At 39.0% G+C, this 15,778-nt stretch overlaps 1 protein-coding gene across 1 annotated transcript in view; it reads left to right on the top strand.

Annotated features, from left to right (window-relative positions):
* Positions 1–15,778, top strand: part of CSMD1 (CUB and Sushi multiple domains 1) — a 2,262,799-nt gene that overhangs the window by 2,009,309 nt on the left and 237,712 nt on the right. The window contains exon 37 of the mRNA XM_045286696.1: positions 12,822–12,926. Within this exon, the coding sequence (XP_045142631.1) occupies positions 12,822–12,926 (105 nt within the window). The remainder of the gene's footprint in view (positions 1–12,821; positions 12,927–15,778) is intronic.

Here is a 15,778-nt window from a genome sequence, read left to right as displayed (position 1 = left end):
TCCTCTTGTCGTTGTGCGCCGGGCTGCTGTGGGTCAGCAGCAACTTGAGGGCACCTCACAATGACACCAGCAATGAGGCGCTTCAGTAACAAGATTGATGCCAGTGACAGAATTGCCAGGGAGAGAGCCACCTCAAGCTTAATACGTTCACTAATGCTGGCCGCCAACCTTTTTATTTATTTCTTTTTTGAGGGTGCTATGAAAGTTGTCTACATTTAAAAAGCAGAATTTGATTTCACTGCTGGTTAGTTACCTTACCTTTATTTCCAGTTGGTCTGACACTTGAAACACCGACGCGTGAGTGCTTGGGTAACTTGTGGAACAAAGAGAACAGGATGAAGTAGGATTTCCTCATCAGTTAAGAACATTTTGTGGGAGGTGGACTGAATTTTAGGCGTTATTGTTGGACAGTTTTTCTCCTAATATATGATCATTGTAACTGGTTGGCAGTTAGAGGGCAAGCAAAGGGATCACTTGAGTTGGTGGCAGCGAGTTAGAGTGGGAGCTGAGAAATTGCTCAGTGGCCTTAGAACATTGTTTAAATACAGTAGATTTTTCTTACACAAGTGAATATATGGTGGGCTTCTATATTCTCTATATTTTAGAAAAATGGAAAAGAGAATGTCTAAAATAAACCTGGTTTTCCTGCATTTGAATGAGAGATATATAGAAATATATGGTTTTAATCTATATATCTGAATAGATAAAGTGTGTGTGCGTGTGTGCACTTTTTACTTCCAGGAACTTTATCTTCTGAGATTTGCAGGAATGGTAACATTGAGCATACTACTAACCAAACCTGATTCCTCAATATCGTTCAATGCTTTTGAAAGAATATGTCCAAGGCACACTCAAGACATTAGCCAAAAGCAAGGAGCCAGGGATTGAAGGAATACAAATGGTGTCAACAAGCTTAGGAAACACTAGAAGAACTCATACTTCTATACCAGGAAATTTGGAAGATAGTTACCACCCAACTAATTAGAACAGATCAATATTTGTGGCTTATCCAAAGAAAGGTGACCCAAGAGAATGTGAAAAGCATTGAACAATATCATTAAGATCATGTACAAGTAAAATTCTGCTGAGGAGAATTGAAAACAAACAAACAAAAACAGTTGCAGCAGCAACTTGACAGGGAGCTTCCAAAAATTCAAGTTGGATTAAGAAGAGGATGTGGCATGAGAGATACCATTGCTGCCATCAGATGGATCATGGTTGGATGCAGAGAATACCATAGAGATGTTTGCTTGTGCTTTGTTGAATATGAAAGGCATTCCAGTGTGCAGATCATAACAAACCATGGGCAAAATTAAGAAGAATGAGAATTCATTATGCTTCCTAGAGAACTACATAGATCAGAAGCTGTCATTGGAACAGAATGGGAAATACTGCATGGTTTATAACCAGAAAAGTTGTGGATCAGAGCTGTATCTTTTGCCATACTTTATCAATCTGTATGCTGAGTAAGTAATCTCAGAAGCTAGACTATATGAGAAAGAATAAGGTTTGGAGTATGGCTTATTAAAAATCTACAGGGATTATATGATACAACTTTGCTTCCTGAAAGCAAGGAAGAGTTGAAGCATTTGCTGATAAAAATCAAACTCTGCAAACTTCAATATGGATTTAAATCAAATGGAAGGAAAATATAAACCCTCATAAAAGGACCATTGGGTAACATCAAGAGAAACTAAAAAGTTGAAGCTGTTGGGGTTTTATCGTGCCAGGATCCACAATCAATGTTCACGGAAGCAGCAGTGTGGAGGTCCAAAGATACACAGTACTAGGAATATGCTGCACAAGACCTCTTTAAAGTGTTGAAAAGCAGGGATATTGCTCTGGGGACTAACGTGTGCTTCAGCTAAGCCATGGTGTTTTCACTTGCCTCATTTACACGTGAAGTTTGGACAATAAATAAAGGATATTTAAAAGAATCGACGTATTTGAATTGTGGTGCTGATGAAGAAAATTGAAAATACCATGCGCTTTCAGAAAAACAAATCTGTATCGGACTAAGTACAGCCGAGTGTTTCTTAGAAGTGTAAATGGCGAGACTGCATCTCCAGGATTTGGGATCTGATATCAGGAGACATCCAAATCTGGAAAAGGATATGATGCTGGTAAAGTAGAAGGAAGACTCTCAAGGGGACAGTTGCACACAGCTGCTGCAACAATGGGCTCAAATGGAATATGTAACATTTGGGAGGATGGTGCAAGCCTGTTTCATTCAAAACCAACTTGAGAGCACGTAACAGCGGCCACAGAATCATTCTGAAGAGCCTTTTCCCTGTAAGGATGCAGCGCTCCTTGAAGATGGGGCAATTCCAAGACTAATGGGGGTGGGGTGGGGTGGAGGGGGAACTGATAGTAATGATGAATATATAACCCCACTCAAGGGGACTCAACAACAGAATTATAGGTGAATGGATACATTGGATGGTGTAAGATATGGCAATAATAATAGCATATAATATATTAAGGGTCCATGGGGGTGTTATGGTGGGCGAGGGAAGTTGATAAAGGGGAGCTGATATCTAGCAGGGGAGAAATAAACCCACATGGAAGAAGCACACCAGCCTGTGTGATCATGAGGTGTCAATGGGATCAGGTCTCAGGTATCAAAAGATCCACAATAAAGAACTATATTGATGCAAAAGAGAGGGATTAGAGTGGAGACCCAAAGCCCATCTGTAGATAATTGGATATCCCTCCACAGAAGTGATATAAGGAAGGGATGATTCAACCAAGGTGTTGTATAGCACTGACAAATCACACATCATTCATTTCTCTAGTTCCGGATTACTTCCTCTCCCCCTCCAACCCCCCACCACTACCATGACCCAGTTCTACCTTACAAATCTGGCTAGACCAGAGAACACACATTGGACAGCAATGGGAGTACTGATATTGTGAGAGTAGAGGAATGGTCAGGGAGGGGCAAGGGTGAGAAAGGGGGAAACCATCACAAGACTGTATACATAGCCTACCCCCCCCACTCTCAAAGGGGACGGATAATAGAAGTATAGATGAAGGGAGACAATGGACAGTGTAAGATACAAAGTAATAACAATATATAATTGACCAAGCACAAGAGGATGGGAGGGTGGAGAGAAAAGGAGGAGAAAAAGAGGACCTTATACCAAGGGCTCAAGTAGAAAATGTTTTGGAAATGATGATGGCAACATACGTACAAATATGCTTGATACAATTGATGTATGAAATGTAATAAGAGCTGTGAGAACCCCCAATAAAATGATTATTTTTATAAAAGGGGAGCTGAGATCAAATAGTTCAAGAAAAATGAAAATGTATTAGAAATAATGATTACAGCAATTGTCCAATTATGCTTGATTGAAAGGAACTATAGATTATAATAATAATCTATATTATATATAATCTATAACAAAAAAGAAGCAAAAGAAAACAGAAATGAACAAGATGAACCATTTTGTTTACAATAGAGATTTATGAATTCATATCGCTATAACTAGATCTATGAAAGAAAAAACTTACTCTTACTGTAGAACTCAAAATTAAGCCCAATGCAGTTCAGCTTGCTTATCGTTTGGCAAGAATCATTGCAATTCTTGTTGAGGAGGGAGCAGCATGTGATGCTAGAAGTCGTAGAAAGATCTTGAGGATGAAATAGAACCTGGGCATAATTCAGTCTCAAGGCATCTCCTTACCAAGTCATTTTTACAAAAGGAGGAACATTGTAACTCGTGGGGAGACATTTGACAGACACCACCTTAACCAGATGATTGCTAATATTATCAGTAAAGTGACCTGATACACAGCAGCAACAAAACATATGATATGTAGTTATTTCCACATCTGAATTCTGTGGCAACCCAAAGGAGAGAGAGAATCCATCTCCATACCAGCCCGCAGCTAACTGCCACTTTGCAGAGTACGACATGCCTCCGCCACCATCTTTCTCTAGGATGATACCAACCATTCTTCCCAGGACACTCAACTTTTTTGCTGGGGTTGATAATTCATCTCAATGTCCACACAGAGTGCACACACAGCATTCATAACTATGAGGTTTCATTAAGGAAGTTAATATGTTACCACAAGCCAAGATCAGAAAATGTGAAGGGCACAGATATTGATTCACAGCGGCACCTGGCCTCTGTCTTGTTCAATGGGCTATGAAGTGTGCCTCACACGCGTGCCTCTACCTCACGAGCTCACGCACAGTCTCAGTGCTGATCCTCTGCCCTGTCTCATGGACACGTGCTTCTTGGGGCTCCGTTCTCAGCCTCTGCCACTTTCGGCAGGGATCGCAAGTGTGCTTCGTTGGTGGCTCTTCTTCCTTGATGGACCCAGCAATTCTCTCGGCTCCTGCTTCTGAGAGAGCTCTCTTGTCTGCTGGGATTGACAGTAAAGACTGACCAATCCTTTCTGTAATGTTTCCTACACCCGAGTTGCATAGTTGCACCCAATCATTTGGGAGGCGTTACAAAGAAGTGGATAGAAGAGTCATATTGAGCAAAATCATGTCATCGCAATATTGTAAATGCTCCCACCATGGCTAATTTCAAACAACCAGTGTGATGCCACAAACGAGATGTGAAAACTGGTACACATCAGCTACAGCACACCACCTGATAAGTTGGCCTATGCAGACGCAATCTTAAATTTATAGTATTTATTTTCCAAAATATACGTATACTTAATCTAACCATGAAGGATTTGGGACACACTGAAATAGAAATTATTCTAAGAACTAGCTGACTTTTAATACAATCAGTGATCATAGATTAAATTATTTTTCTGTAAAAGACATAATGGCAGATTAGAAAAATTCCAATTTGCATCTGATAGTGATTAGAACACAGTGTTACAATTATGTTACTATTTTTAAAAATCAACTAAATGTCTAGTAGTAAAGGGTCATCATGTCTACAACTTGCTCACAAATAGTACATAATAAAAAATATGTATATACTAATTCATGTGTTACTTATATATGCTATATATGTATACATATTATACACACATATATAATTATGTAATACAGAGATCATATGGTATATGGGAAGTTTCTTATACTTATCACACTTTACATTTAAAATTATTCCTAATAGTTTAAGTGAATTAAAAAAATTTCCATCAGGAGAAAAGTGATACATCATCCACAAATATGAATATTTATATAAACATTATATACATATTGTAAAAATATATGAACATTATCTAAAAATTGACGTGCACATTAAAATTATTCTCATGTCAGTTTTTAAAATATTCATAACAGAGATATTAAACTCATTTTAAAAGTTGAGTAAAACCTAAGAGAAATAAGTAGTTAGAAGTTCATATTTTAGGAAAAATGATTGGCTTTAATATATACAATATTTTGACTTTGATTTTTATTTTATATAGCCATCTGTGTAGGTCTGTTTTGTAATTTTGGAAGTAGACAAGTTATAAATTATAAATGAATAACATAGAGCACAATTCATACTAATTTGTAGCTGGCAATCAATATAAAAGGAAAGTATTGTGCTAAGCTGAGGATAGTATTTGTAGAGCTGTGATAAAAAATTTCAGTTTTCCTTGTTATATGTTTTTTTATGTAGGTCACAGAAAACAATATAATCAAAATGATTCTGCCTGTGGCAACTATATTTTTTTTAATCACTCAGCTGCATTTGGTATGCTAAGAATAAGCTGCTTCTTATAGTCCAATCTGAGAGGAACCCAAACTGGACATTTCCTAGGGGCAATGGAGGGAGGGCTGCCCTCTCTCCAGCTGTAGCCCAAGTGCCCAGTATGCCAGTGTCATTTCAGCCTCCCCAGCTAACGGATAATTGTGTATCTTCTATGCCCCCTATCTAGCATCTTTTTTAGAATAGCAATAAGTATATTGCATAATAGAACTACAAACAGGACTGTCATTCATTCATTTACTTTCTACTATTAATACCATTCACCGAGAACACAATAATTTATAAACTATTTTCACACACACAGATCATGTTTGATTCACATATCTCAATAAGATAATGATAATCATTGTTATTACTATTTTGATTGAAACATGTTGAAAACAAATGACTTCATCAAGGTGATAGAGCTCATCAGATTCCGTCAGGATTTAAAATTGGGTTTTGTGATTCTGTACTTAAACCCCTCTCACTGTAATACAACCAAGGAAAACAGAAACTTCAAACAACCAATGGAAATGTATCTGCATATGCAAATAGTTATGTTGGTGAATAGGAACTATTAAAAAATGAAAAAAAGTGTAAACTAGCATCATATCTCTAAAAGAGGGTATAATTGGATAAAAGTAAGCCATGCACAAAGCATTGTATGAAAATGAAAAGTTATATGCTTTAATGAGGAGGAAATACATAGCATTATAATCCTAAATGGTGAGGGTGGTCCCTATAGAAGCATTAGGATGTGATTAGTAGAGAACATTTAGGAAAGCCTGTCTTTTTTTTTTTTCTAATTGTTTTATTAGGGACTCATAAGACTCTTATCACAATCCATACATACATCAATTGTGTAAAGCACATTTGTACATCCATTGCCCTCATCACTCTCAAGACATTTGCTCTCCACTTAAGCCCCCGGCATCAGGTCCTCATTTTTCCCCTCCCCCCCCTTATTAGCCCTTGATCATTTATAAATTATTATTTTGTCATATCTTGCCCTGTCTGACGTCTCCCTTCACCCATTTTTCTGTTGTCCGTCCCCCAGGGAGGAGGTCACATATAGATCCTTGTAATCGGTTCCCTTTTTCCAACCCACTCTCCCTCTACCCTCCCAGTATCACCACTCACACCACTGGTCCTGTAGGGCTCATCCGCCCTGGATTCCCTGTGTTTCCAGTTCCTATCTGTACCAGTGTACATCCTCTGGTCTAGCCAGACTTGCAAGGTAGAATTCAGATCATGATAGTGGGGGAGGGAGGGGAGGGAGGAAGCATTTAGGGATTAGAAGGAAAGTTGTATTATTTATCGTTGCTACATTGCACCCTGTCTGGCTCATCTCCTCCCTGAGACTCCTTCTGTAGGGGGATCTCCAGTGGCCTACAAATGGGCTTTGGGTCTCCACTCCGCACTCCCCCCCTCATTCACTATGGTAAGATTTTTTGTTCTGATGATGCCTTATACCTGATCTCTTTGACATCTCGTGATCACACAGGCTGGTGTGCTTCTTCCATGTGGGCTTTGTTGCTTCTGAGCTAGATGGCCACTTGTTTACCTTCAAACCTTTAAGACCCCAGATGCTATACCTTTTGATAACCAGGCACCATCAGCTTTCTTCGCCACATTTGCTTATGTACCCCTTTGTCTTCAGCGATCGTATCATGGAGGTGAGCACACCATGATATGATTTTTTGTTCTTTGATGCCTAATAACTGATCCATTCGGTACCTAGTTATCACACAGGCTGATGTGTTCTTCCATGTGGGCTTTGCTGATTCTGAGCTAGATGGCTGCTTGTTTACCTTCAAGCTAGGAAAGCATGTCTTAAAGGATATAATTAACTAGAATAATTTAGTGTACAAAAGCAGCAACACAAACAAACAGAAACCAATCTCACTGTTAAGGAGTTGATGCCAACCCACAGTGACCCCACAGGACAGTGTAGAGCTGTCTCTGTGAGTTTCCCAGGACTGGAAAGTAGTAAGGGAGTAGAAAGTCTCATCACATTACTGGAAATCACTGCTCAGACCAGGTTGAAAACAATACTATATGCTAATCTGGTACACATACACATACCATAATGAAAACTGACTTCAAATAAGCTAGCTTTACAGTAAAATTAGTGCTACAAACACCATTTGTATTAGTCTAGGTACTTTGGAGAAACAAATCCATAGCAACTCATGTATAAGAGAGTTTTATGTAAAGAAAGTGTGCATCACAAAAACATCCCAACCCAATGTTGCCCAAGCCCACAAGTCCAACATTAACCCATCACCAGTCCACAAAGTCCTCCACCTCACAAAACAGAGGCAATGACACCGACTGCAGGAGGAAAGCTGAGTCAGTGAACGAACAAGCATCTCAGCACTAGCAGGGGTCTCCACACAACTGCTCCAGCACCCAGGGCTGCATCGGGATAGGTCCATGTGGCTTCTCCTTGGGGATGTCTTGAAGGAAGTCAATCTTGCAAACTGAAGCAGGGAACTGCTAAGGCAGCTGCACCCTGGTGCAACCATCACAAAGCAAGAGACCCGAGAACCCGAAAGGCGAGGCTCACCACCCATTTATCCCTCCACCTTTCAATTAGCCCCACATGTGATTATCGGCCAGGTTGGCACAATTAACTAACTCACCATTCAAAAATATAAACATAGTATAAGAATGAGAGTATAGCAAATATCACACAAATTGACCAAAAACAGGCTATATAAGATTTTACTGGTAATTTCTTTCTTCCGTTGTTACTAGAATTAGTCCTGGATTGACCAACAAGGGGTCAATGAGCAGTTAGTACCCTCTTCCCTTCCTTGTCTCATTCCTCCTCCCCAAAAAAAAATCACTCGGAGGTCTTACAATTCCCAGCCACAAGTCTCTGCCCTATTTTCTGGCTCTGCATTCAAAACCTTGCTTCTGGCAGAGGTTGGACAGAGTTGAGGCCATTACTCAAGCGGATTTCTTCTCTTTCTGGAAATGGGCCAGGGCCTGCCGATTTGCAGCATTTTCCCATGTGTGCCACGTTCGTTATTATGTCCTTTCAACAACAACCCCTCTGTATTAGACTCACAGTCTCCCTCCTCACATTTACTCAACACTGGGGGCAAGCACAAAGGAGTTGAATCAGAAATGTGTTCGTAGTGTTTATCATTCAACACACATTTCCAGTGCACTGACAGTGAACTGCACACTAAGGACTGAGGCCTGGGAAGACCCTACCTCTCTGGAGCCAACCTCGACTAGCAGCCAAAGTCAATGGATTTCAAGACAAATTCTGAATCTCAATCAGGGAGTTCATCTTCCCATGAGTTTTAACAGGTGCACACACACACACAGATTTTATCAATAGGGAGCGGGGGTCTTTTATTTACTGCTTTTTTTGTAGTCAGATGAGTTATCCATTGTGCCACTGGCCCACCCACATTACTGCTTTTTCCATCTTTTGTTTTTTTCCCCCTCAGTGTGCCTCCTTTAAAATTTTCATGGACAATTTTTGTTAATTGTAGGCTTGACTGGGCCCAAAAATGCAAATAATAATAATAATAATAATTTTCTATGCTCAAATGGAATGAGTTTTATAAACTGGATAAAGGATTCTTGTATGATAATCCAAGGTCAAAGAGCAGTCATTAACATATTTTCAAATGTTCGTTGACATGGAGTGAATTCTGCATCTTGGCAAATAGAACCAACCAGAAGTTATTTACATGTGTGATGGGATCTTTTAATGTGATGTGATTTCCTTTTCATTCGATTGGTCTTTTCCCTTTCCCCCCTTTGAGACAGAGAGCCAGATCTTTGTATTAGGCTTAATGAAAAGCAGCTTGTATCTGTCTATACCCTGGTGTAAACTTACCTCCTCGCTTTAATCATCAAAAGCCTAAATATTTTGTCTAAGCATCAGGAGGAGGATGGTGAAGGCTGAAAGTTGAAGAGGATGCCAGTGAGCCTCTGCGGGCACAGAGATTGGGTAGGGCACAATCCTACAATCTAAGGGTTGCTTGTTTCCTGGCAGCATCAGGAGGAGGTGGCAGGGCCTCAGCGAGAAAGGGGTAGCTCAGTGGAGCTCACAATTGAACGGAACATTTTAAAAGAATTTGCTGATTGATGAATTGTTCTACAGGAAAAAGAGACACCAACTTAAATACCACTCCCAGAGCGGATTCATTAAGCTGTAAAGGGGACAAAAGCAAGACAAAGGCAAATCGCCTGGATGAGGGAAATGATCAGCCCAGGGCCATAATGATGTAGAAGTATTTAAGAATCTCAGCTACTTAGGATATTAAGAACAAAGAAAACTCTTGCAAAATCATGGCAGAACAGTCGGTCACATTTATAAAGCCAAAACAAAACATACTACTATCGATTGAGTCCATTCCAACTCATGGTGAGCCTATGGGACAAGGTAGAACTGGCCCTTTGGGTTTCCAAGACTATAACTCTTTGAAGGAGTAGAAAACCTCCTCTTTCTCTCACTCAGCTGCTGGTGGTTTCAAACTGTTGACTTGTGATTAGCAGCCTGAGACATAACCCATAGGTATGACTAAATAAATTGAAAAGGACATGATCAGGATAGTATATTACTATAGATTAGAAATGTTTATGACATTGGTTCATGGTATATCAAGCAAAATTGTTAGGGTGTGATTTATAACTATGTGAGTCTAGGACCCGAATTTCCATTAACAGCACACACAAGTCCCTGAGAGTAGGCTCGCCCTCCCTGACGTGACTCAGGGAGTGGTTGTAATCCATTTTCAAACCACTCTGCCTGAGGGCAAAGGTTCTCATGATGCCAGTTAGTAAGCAGGAGCAGTGGTGCTGTAGTTGTTACACCTTGAGTTACTAACTTCAAGGTCAGCAGTTTGAAACCACCAGCCTCCAGAGGGAGTAAAGCCTGGCTTCCTACTCCTATAAGGAGGTAGAGTCTTGAGGCAGGCCCTGCCCTCACTACGAGTGAGCATGACTGGACAGCCGTGAGTTGGGAGTTAGTGGTCACACAGAACTCAATAGAAGTTGAATCAATGTAGAGACTCAAAAATGGATTTTGGTATTCCACTGTAAACCATAGTTTTCTACTAACATATTGCTCAGAATTTAAGTTCTAACACAGAAATTAAAATAATGATATAACTGTATTAGAGAAAGAGTAGCTTTATAAAACAAGTGAAAAGATTATTGAATTAACCATGAATCAAGGTGCTGATGTCTTACATGGGGCTGGAGCTTGTAGGAGGAGAGATTTTAAATGAGTAAAACCAAGAAGAATTTCTAAAGCTTGTTAGTTAGTGCCTGATCTTGGGCACCATGTAGTGATGGAGGTGCCATAATAACATAATTGTTAAATGCTATACTGCTAACTGAAAGGTCAGCAATTCAAAAATCATCAAGTAAAGCATTGTATAATAAATATATACTCGAATTCTAGAAAATATGTTTCATTATACATATTGGTGGCCAAGGTGGTTTCAATAGAGGAGCTGGTAATTCAAAGGACTTCCAGGTATCACTAGGAGACACAATCAAAACCGATCTACTTACTTAGAGATTACAGTTTCAGAAACGATCTGGGGCAGTTCTACTCTGTTCTGTAGGGTTGCTATGAACCTGAATGGACTTCTTCACAAATAGCAACAGCACGGGGTAACAGAAAGGGCGTTTTTGTTGGTTTGTTGTTTTAATATGAAATGACCAAGGGTGGACATTGATAGTGCTGGTTGGCTACACTAGGGAACACAATAGTATGAGTGCAACAAAGTTGTATAGGGACCGATTATAAGTTTACTTTCTGACAGGTCATACTGAAATAGCCTTTGGACAAACATCTTGTAAAGAAATGGTTGGAATATTTGTTTGGAATCATTCTTTTAATGAAAACTCTTTTAAGTTATTAGAATCACAAGTAGAGGGTGAAGGTTGGTGATCTTATTTTTATTAACAATATTAATGTTTTGAATAATCATCAATTCATATTTTTGTCTTCTTATGAAAGTATTACTCTTTCTTTATTCAATGGAGTTATCTTCAAAGCAGCTTGCTCTAAAATTTGTGCATACCATGGTCTGTCAATTCATAGGTAAATAATTCTTATTTAAGGGTTACTTTAATATTCTAGAGTTGCAAATATCTAGAGTCTCAGCATATTAACTTTAGGGGAAAATATATTATCACCCCCCTTTTTTTACAATGCTGTCTTCCAAATTATTTTAAATCTCTAATTGTCATTTTTCTAATAGAATAACGTTTTGTCTTACTTACCCTCATTCACAGCAATTACATTTCTTCTGATGATTTCTTAGTTGCTACATAGCATAATAGCATGCAGGCAAGAGCATTTTATGTGAAGTAAAAATAATATAAAAATAAACCTGTATTTTCTCTCTCACCTAGTTTTAGTTTAAATCATTGGCAGATCTCAGTGGGAACGTCATTCTGTCTGAGTCACGCAAAAATAGAAAAGAGGATACAGGGTCAAAAGAAACAACTTATGAAAAATAAATTAGATTAGCACTTGCACAGGCTGACTGCTTCCAACCCTGTAGTCTTGGGCGCTTACATTTTGCCCCTTCTTGGTTCATGCAAAGTTGAAAAAAGAAGGTGGGAGAAATGCAGAGAACACAGTCAAATGAAAGCCTGGAGTAGGGGGCAGGGGGTGGGGGGGGAGCATGCAAACTGACAAAGGAAGGTTTTATGTGCTCATCTACTGCCGTGACAAAAAGCTCTCACAGCCTCTACCTGAAAAAGACCGTAATGTTGCTGAGTAACGTTTTATTTGTACCTGGAACAGTGAACAATTGAAAATAAAAATTGTTGTCAAGTTGATGTCGACTCATGACAATTCCACGTGTGCTCAGTAGAGTTGCACTCCATAAGCTTTCCAGGACAGTGGCCTTGCCTCAGCAGCACCCAGGACCTTCCCCCAAAGGCCCCAGGTGGCCTGCCCCCAGGAACTTTCACTTAGCAGCCGAGAGTTTCACCATTTACACACCCAAGGGGCTCTCTCCAGAATAAAAGAAATGGTCAATGTGTAATGTTAACATCTGCCAATCACACAGTAGTTCATAAGCCCAAGTAAACATTATCAGATCATTTATATTTAGGAAAGTGAATTTCTTGGCAATAATAAAAGCTAACTGGCTTTGTGTTTTACAGGTACTACTGTGCCCGCGTTACTGAACAGTACTTCCAATCAACTCTACTTACACTTTCAATCTGATATCAGTGTGGCGGCTGCAGGCTTTCACCTGGAATATAAAAGTAAGGTCAACGATTCTCCATTGGGTTTTAATTGTTATCCTGAGTGTTTCACTTAAGGAAAAAATAAATCCACACTCTGATTATGTAGTAAAACATTATTCTCCTTAAAGGATGTTTTAGACTTACATAAAACCAGGTCTCACCAAACCTGTTTTTGTAAAATATATAGAAACAATTATGGTAAACCATAGAAATTAATATTTGGAACAATGAGGTACATTTGCAACCACTGTAAATTCAATTTGTTTGTGTGAAGAAAAACCCCAAAGAAATAATAATGTGAGTTTTCTTACGAATAATAACAAATATCCTCATTAGCATCCAGAAAACATAGAAAGCCATAATTTTCAAACAGATTATGATTACAAACCTTTTATATTTCTAAGCTCAAAGTTCTTAAAATTAGAACTAGCAAAGAGCAGTGACGCTATGCCTGCTTTTGTGTATTCTTCCTGTTAATTGGGCATATGCATTGCAAAAGAGCCGCTAACCTTTTAAAAATGGATGCAAGGCTGCGTGAATAGTCTGATAAATGGGATGACAAAGGTCAAATTCACAAATCGTCCCTGGCGTTTGATTATGCAGGTAAACCTTGTCAAAGTGAAATAAGAATTTCCAATGAGAAAGAGAGGTTTATTTTAGGACATGTTTTCAAGCACTAAAAAATGCTTAATGTTGATATTCATCTCCTTTAATAAGCAGTTGCAAATAAGCAAATACACAGATAAGCTTTAATAAGTGATCTTTTGAAGTGAGATAAACAGTGTACTAGAATGTAAATGCATGCATGGTTTTGAAAGGCCGATTTCCAGCTGATGATAAATATTCTGAACCAGACACAAACCACAGGGCTGTTTCACATTCTGGTTAAATTTCCCTACTTATTACAGGCATTTGTATGCAAGTTTATTCCAATTTATTTGAATAGGACTTCTTTAGTGACAGTGTAAAATTACTGTGGATGTGATTTATGTAGGATATGTTTGGAAAAAGCAACTACTTTGATACATTTTGCGAACATCTGTAGCTAGTAAACTATAAACTTCATTTGTGATAGTGTTAATAAATCCACTAATATTTTTAGCAGCCTTGGAGTGGCTGGATCTCTTATCTGTCCCTCTCAGAGCGGTCCTGCGGTTTCTGGCCTCCCTTCACATCTCACTGAAAGACGTGTGGGGAAAGCAATTTGTCAGCAGCTTGCTGTGCACACACACAGGCTTCACCTCCAAAAATGTCTGCATGCAACTTTATTACAGGTCTATAGGTGTAATTAATTAAAATCATGGTAGTATATATTCCTCATTGAATTGACTCTGATTCAAGAATCTGCTGACTCCCTTAAAACGGTTTCTTTTCATTGGGTCAAACATAACACTGTTTCCGTCTGTTACCATTTTGCTTTGCAAGTGTTTCCTTAGACGCCATTGTGCTGGTTGGTGTCATTTTTCTATAGACATTTTTCTGTTCTAGTTATTTTTTTGAGTTTGGAATGTGGACTATGAGATATCAATAGAATTATCTTATTGAGAGCCATGTCGGAGAATGAAGTTACCAAAATCTGACATCATGAGTGTAATCTGCTGACATAATTTTTTTCAATCTTCCACTAAATATCTCATTTCAAGTGGGTAAATATATGAATTTATATTTTTCAATAAAATGTATCTTAAAGACCTGGTAATGAAGATAGGAAAGTGCTTACTCTGTGCCACATTCTACGGTAAGGGTGTTACAACTGTTCATGCAGTGGTTTCCCAGCAGTCCTACAGGGGATCAGTATGTTCCATGTCCAAAGGTAAAGGAATAGATTATAGAAGGTCATTGTCATCTCCTAGTCAGAGTTATATTGCTAATAACTGACATAATGCAGAGGAATATATGAATGTGTGTGTGTGTCACTATTTATAGCTCTCTCAGTGTTCTGACAGGAAAGGTAACGTCTAGAGCACGCTGTCTTATAAACGGGAGCACTCTGCTTTATCAACCAGTACAGGCGGGTGGCAGTTGAATAGTACACGGAAGATCATAAACCCATACATCCCATGTCAATATCTATTTTACATGGGTCTGAACCAAGAGTTGCACACGTGCTCCCCTCTGAGGAGTTTCTGTGTTCTCATTGAATAACGAAGACCGGGCTAGCTCAATGACAGCATTCACTATTTAAATGAACATTGATTGGAATTTCCTCAAGAAAAATTTAAAAAGCAAAACCTTTCTGTGAAGGGATGGGATGCAAAATATTTCTGATAGCCAAATGAACTGCATGGAGCCCACATATGATGACCTCTGTCTACACAGTGAAGGAGAGGTCAACCGCACACTAACCCAAGGCCCTCTGCCACAAGTGGGAGTTCAGACTGGCCTCCCTCCTCTCTTTCTTTACCTATTCTGACACCAACCATTCATCACAAGACACTCCTCTTATCTCCTGGTTTCAATAAATCTTTCAATAGCCACACAAAACTCACAGAAAGAAAGAAAAAGGAAAAACAAAAACTCACAATTATATGTTATTTGTGTGTGTGTGTGTAAGTTAACATGTTACCAGGAAATTAACACAAGTCAGGGTTAAGAAACAGTAAGAATACGGTCATCAGTCCACAGTAGTGCATCTTATTTTTTTTAAAATTGTTTTATTAGGGGCTCATACAACTCTCATCACAATCCATACATACATCAATTGTGTACAGCACATTTGTACATTCATTGCCCTCCTCATTCTCAAAACATTTCCTCTCCACTTAAGTCCCTGGCATCAGGTCCTCATTTTTTTCCCCTCCCTCCCTGCTCCCTCCTCCCTCATGAGCCCTTGATAATTTATAAATTATTATTTTGTCATATCTTTCCCT

The sequence above is a fragment of the Echinops telfairi genome, unplaced genomic scaffold (assembly GCF_000313985.2).
Source record: "Echinops telfairi isolate 266 unplaced genomic scaffold, ASM31398v2 ScPeMD7_9;HRSCAF=40, whole genome shotgun sequence".
Classification (NCBI taxonomy): Eukaryota; Metazoa; Chordata; class Mammalia; order Afrosoricida; family Tenrecidae; genus Echinops; species Echinops telfairi.
The sequence above is the reverse complement of the archived record's forward strand: the minus strand, read 5'-3'. Positions and strand labels throughout refer to the sequence as shown.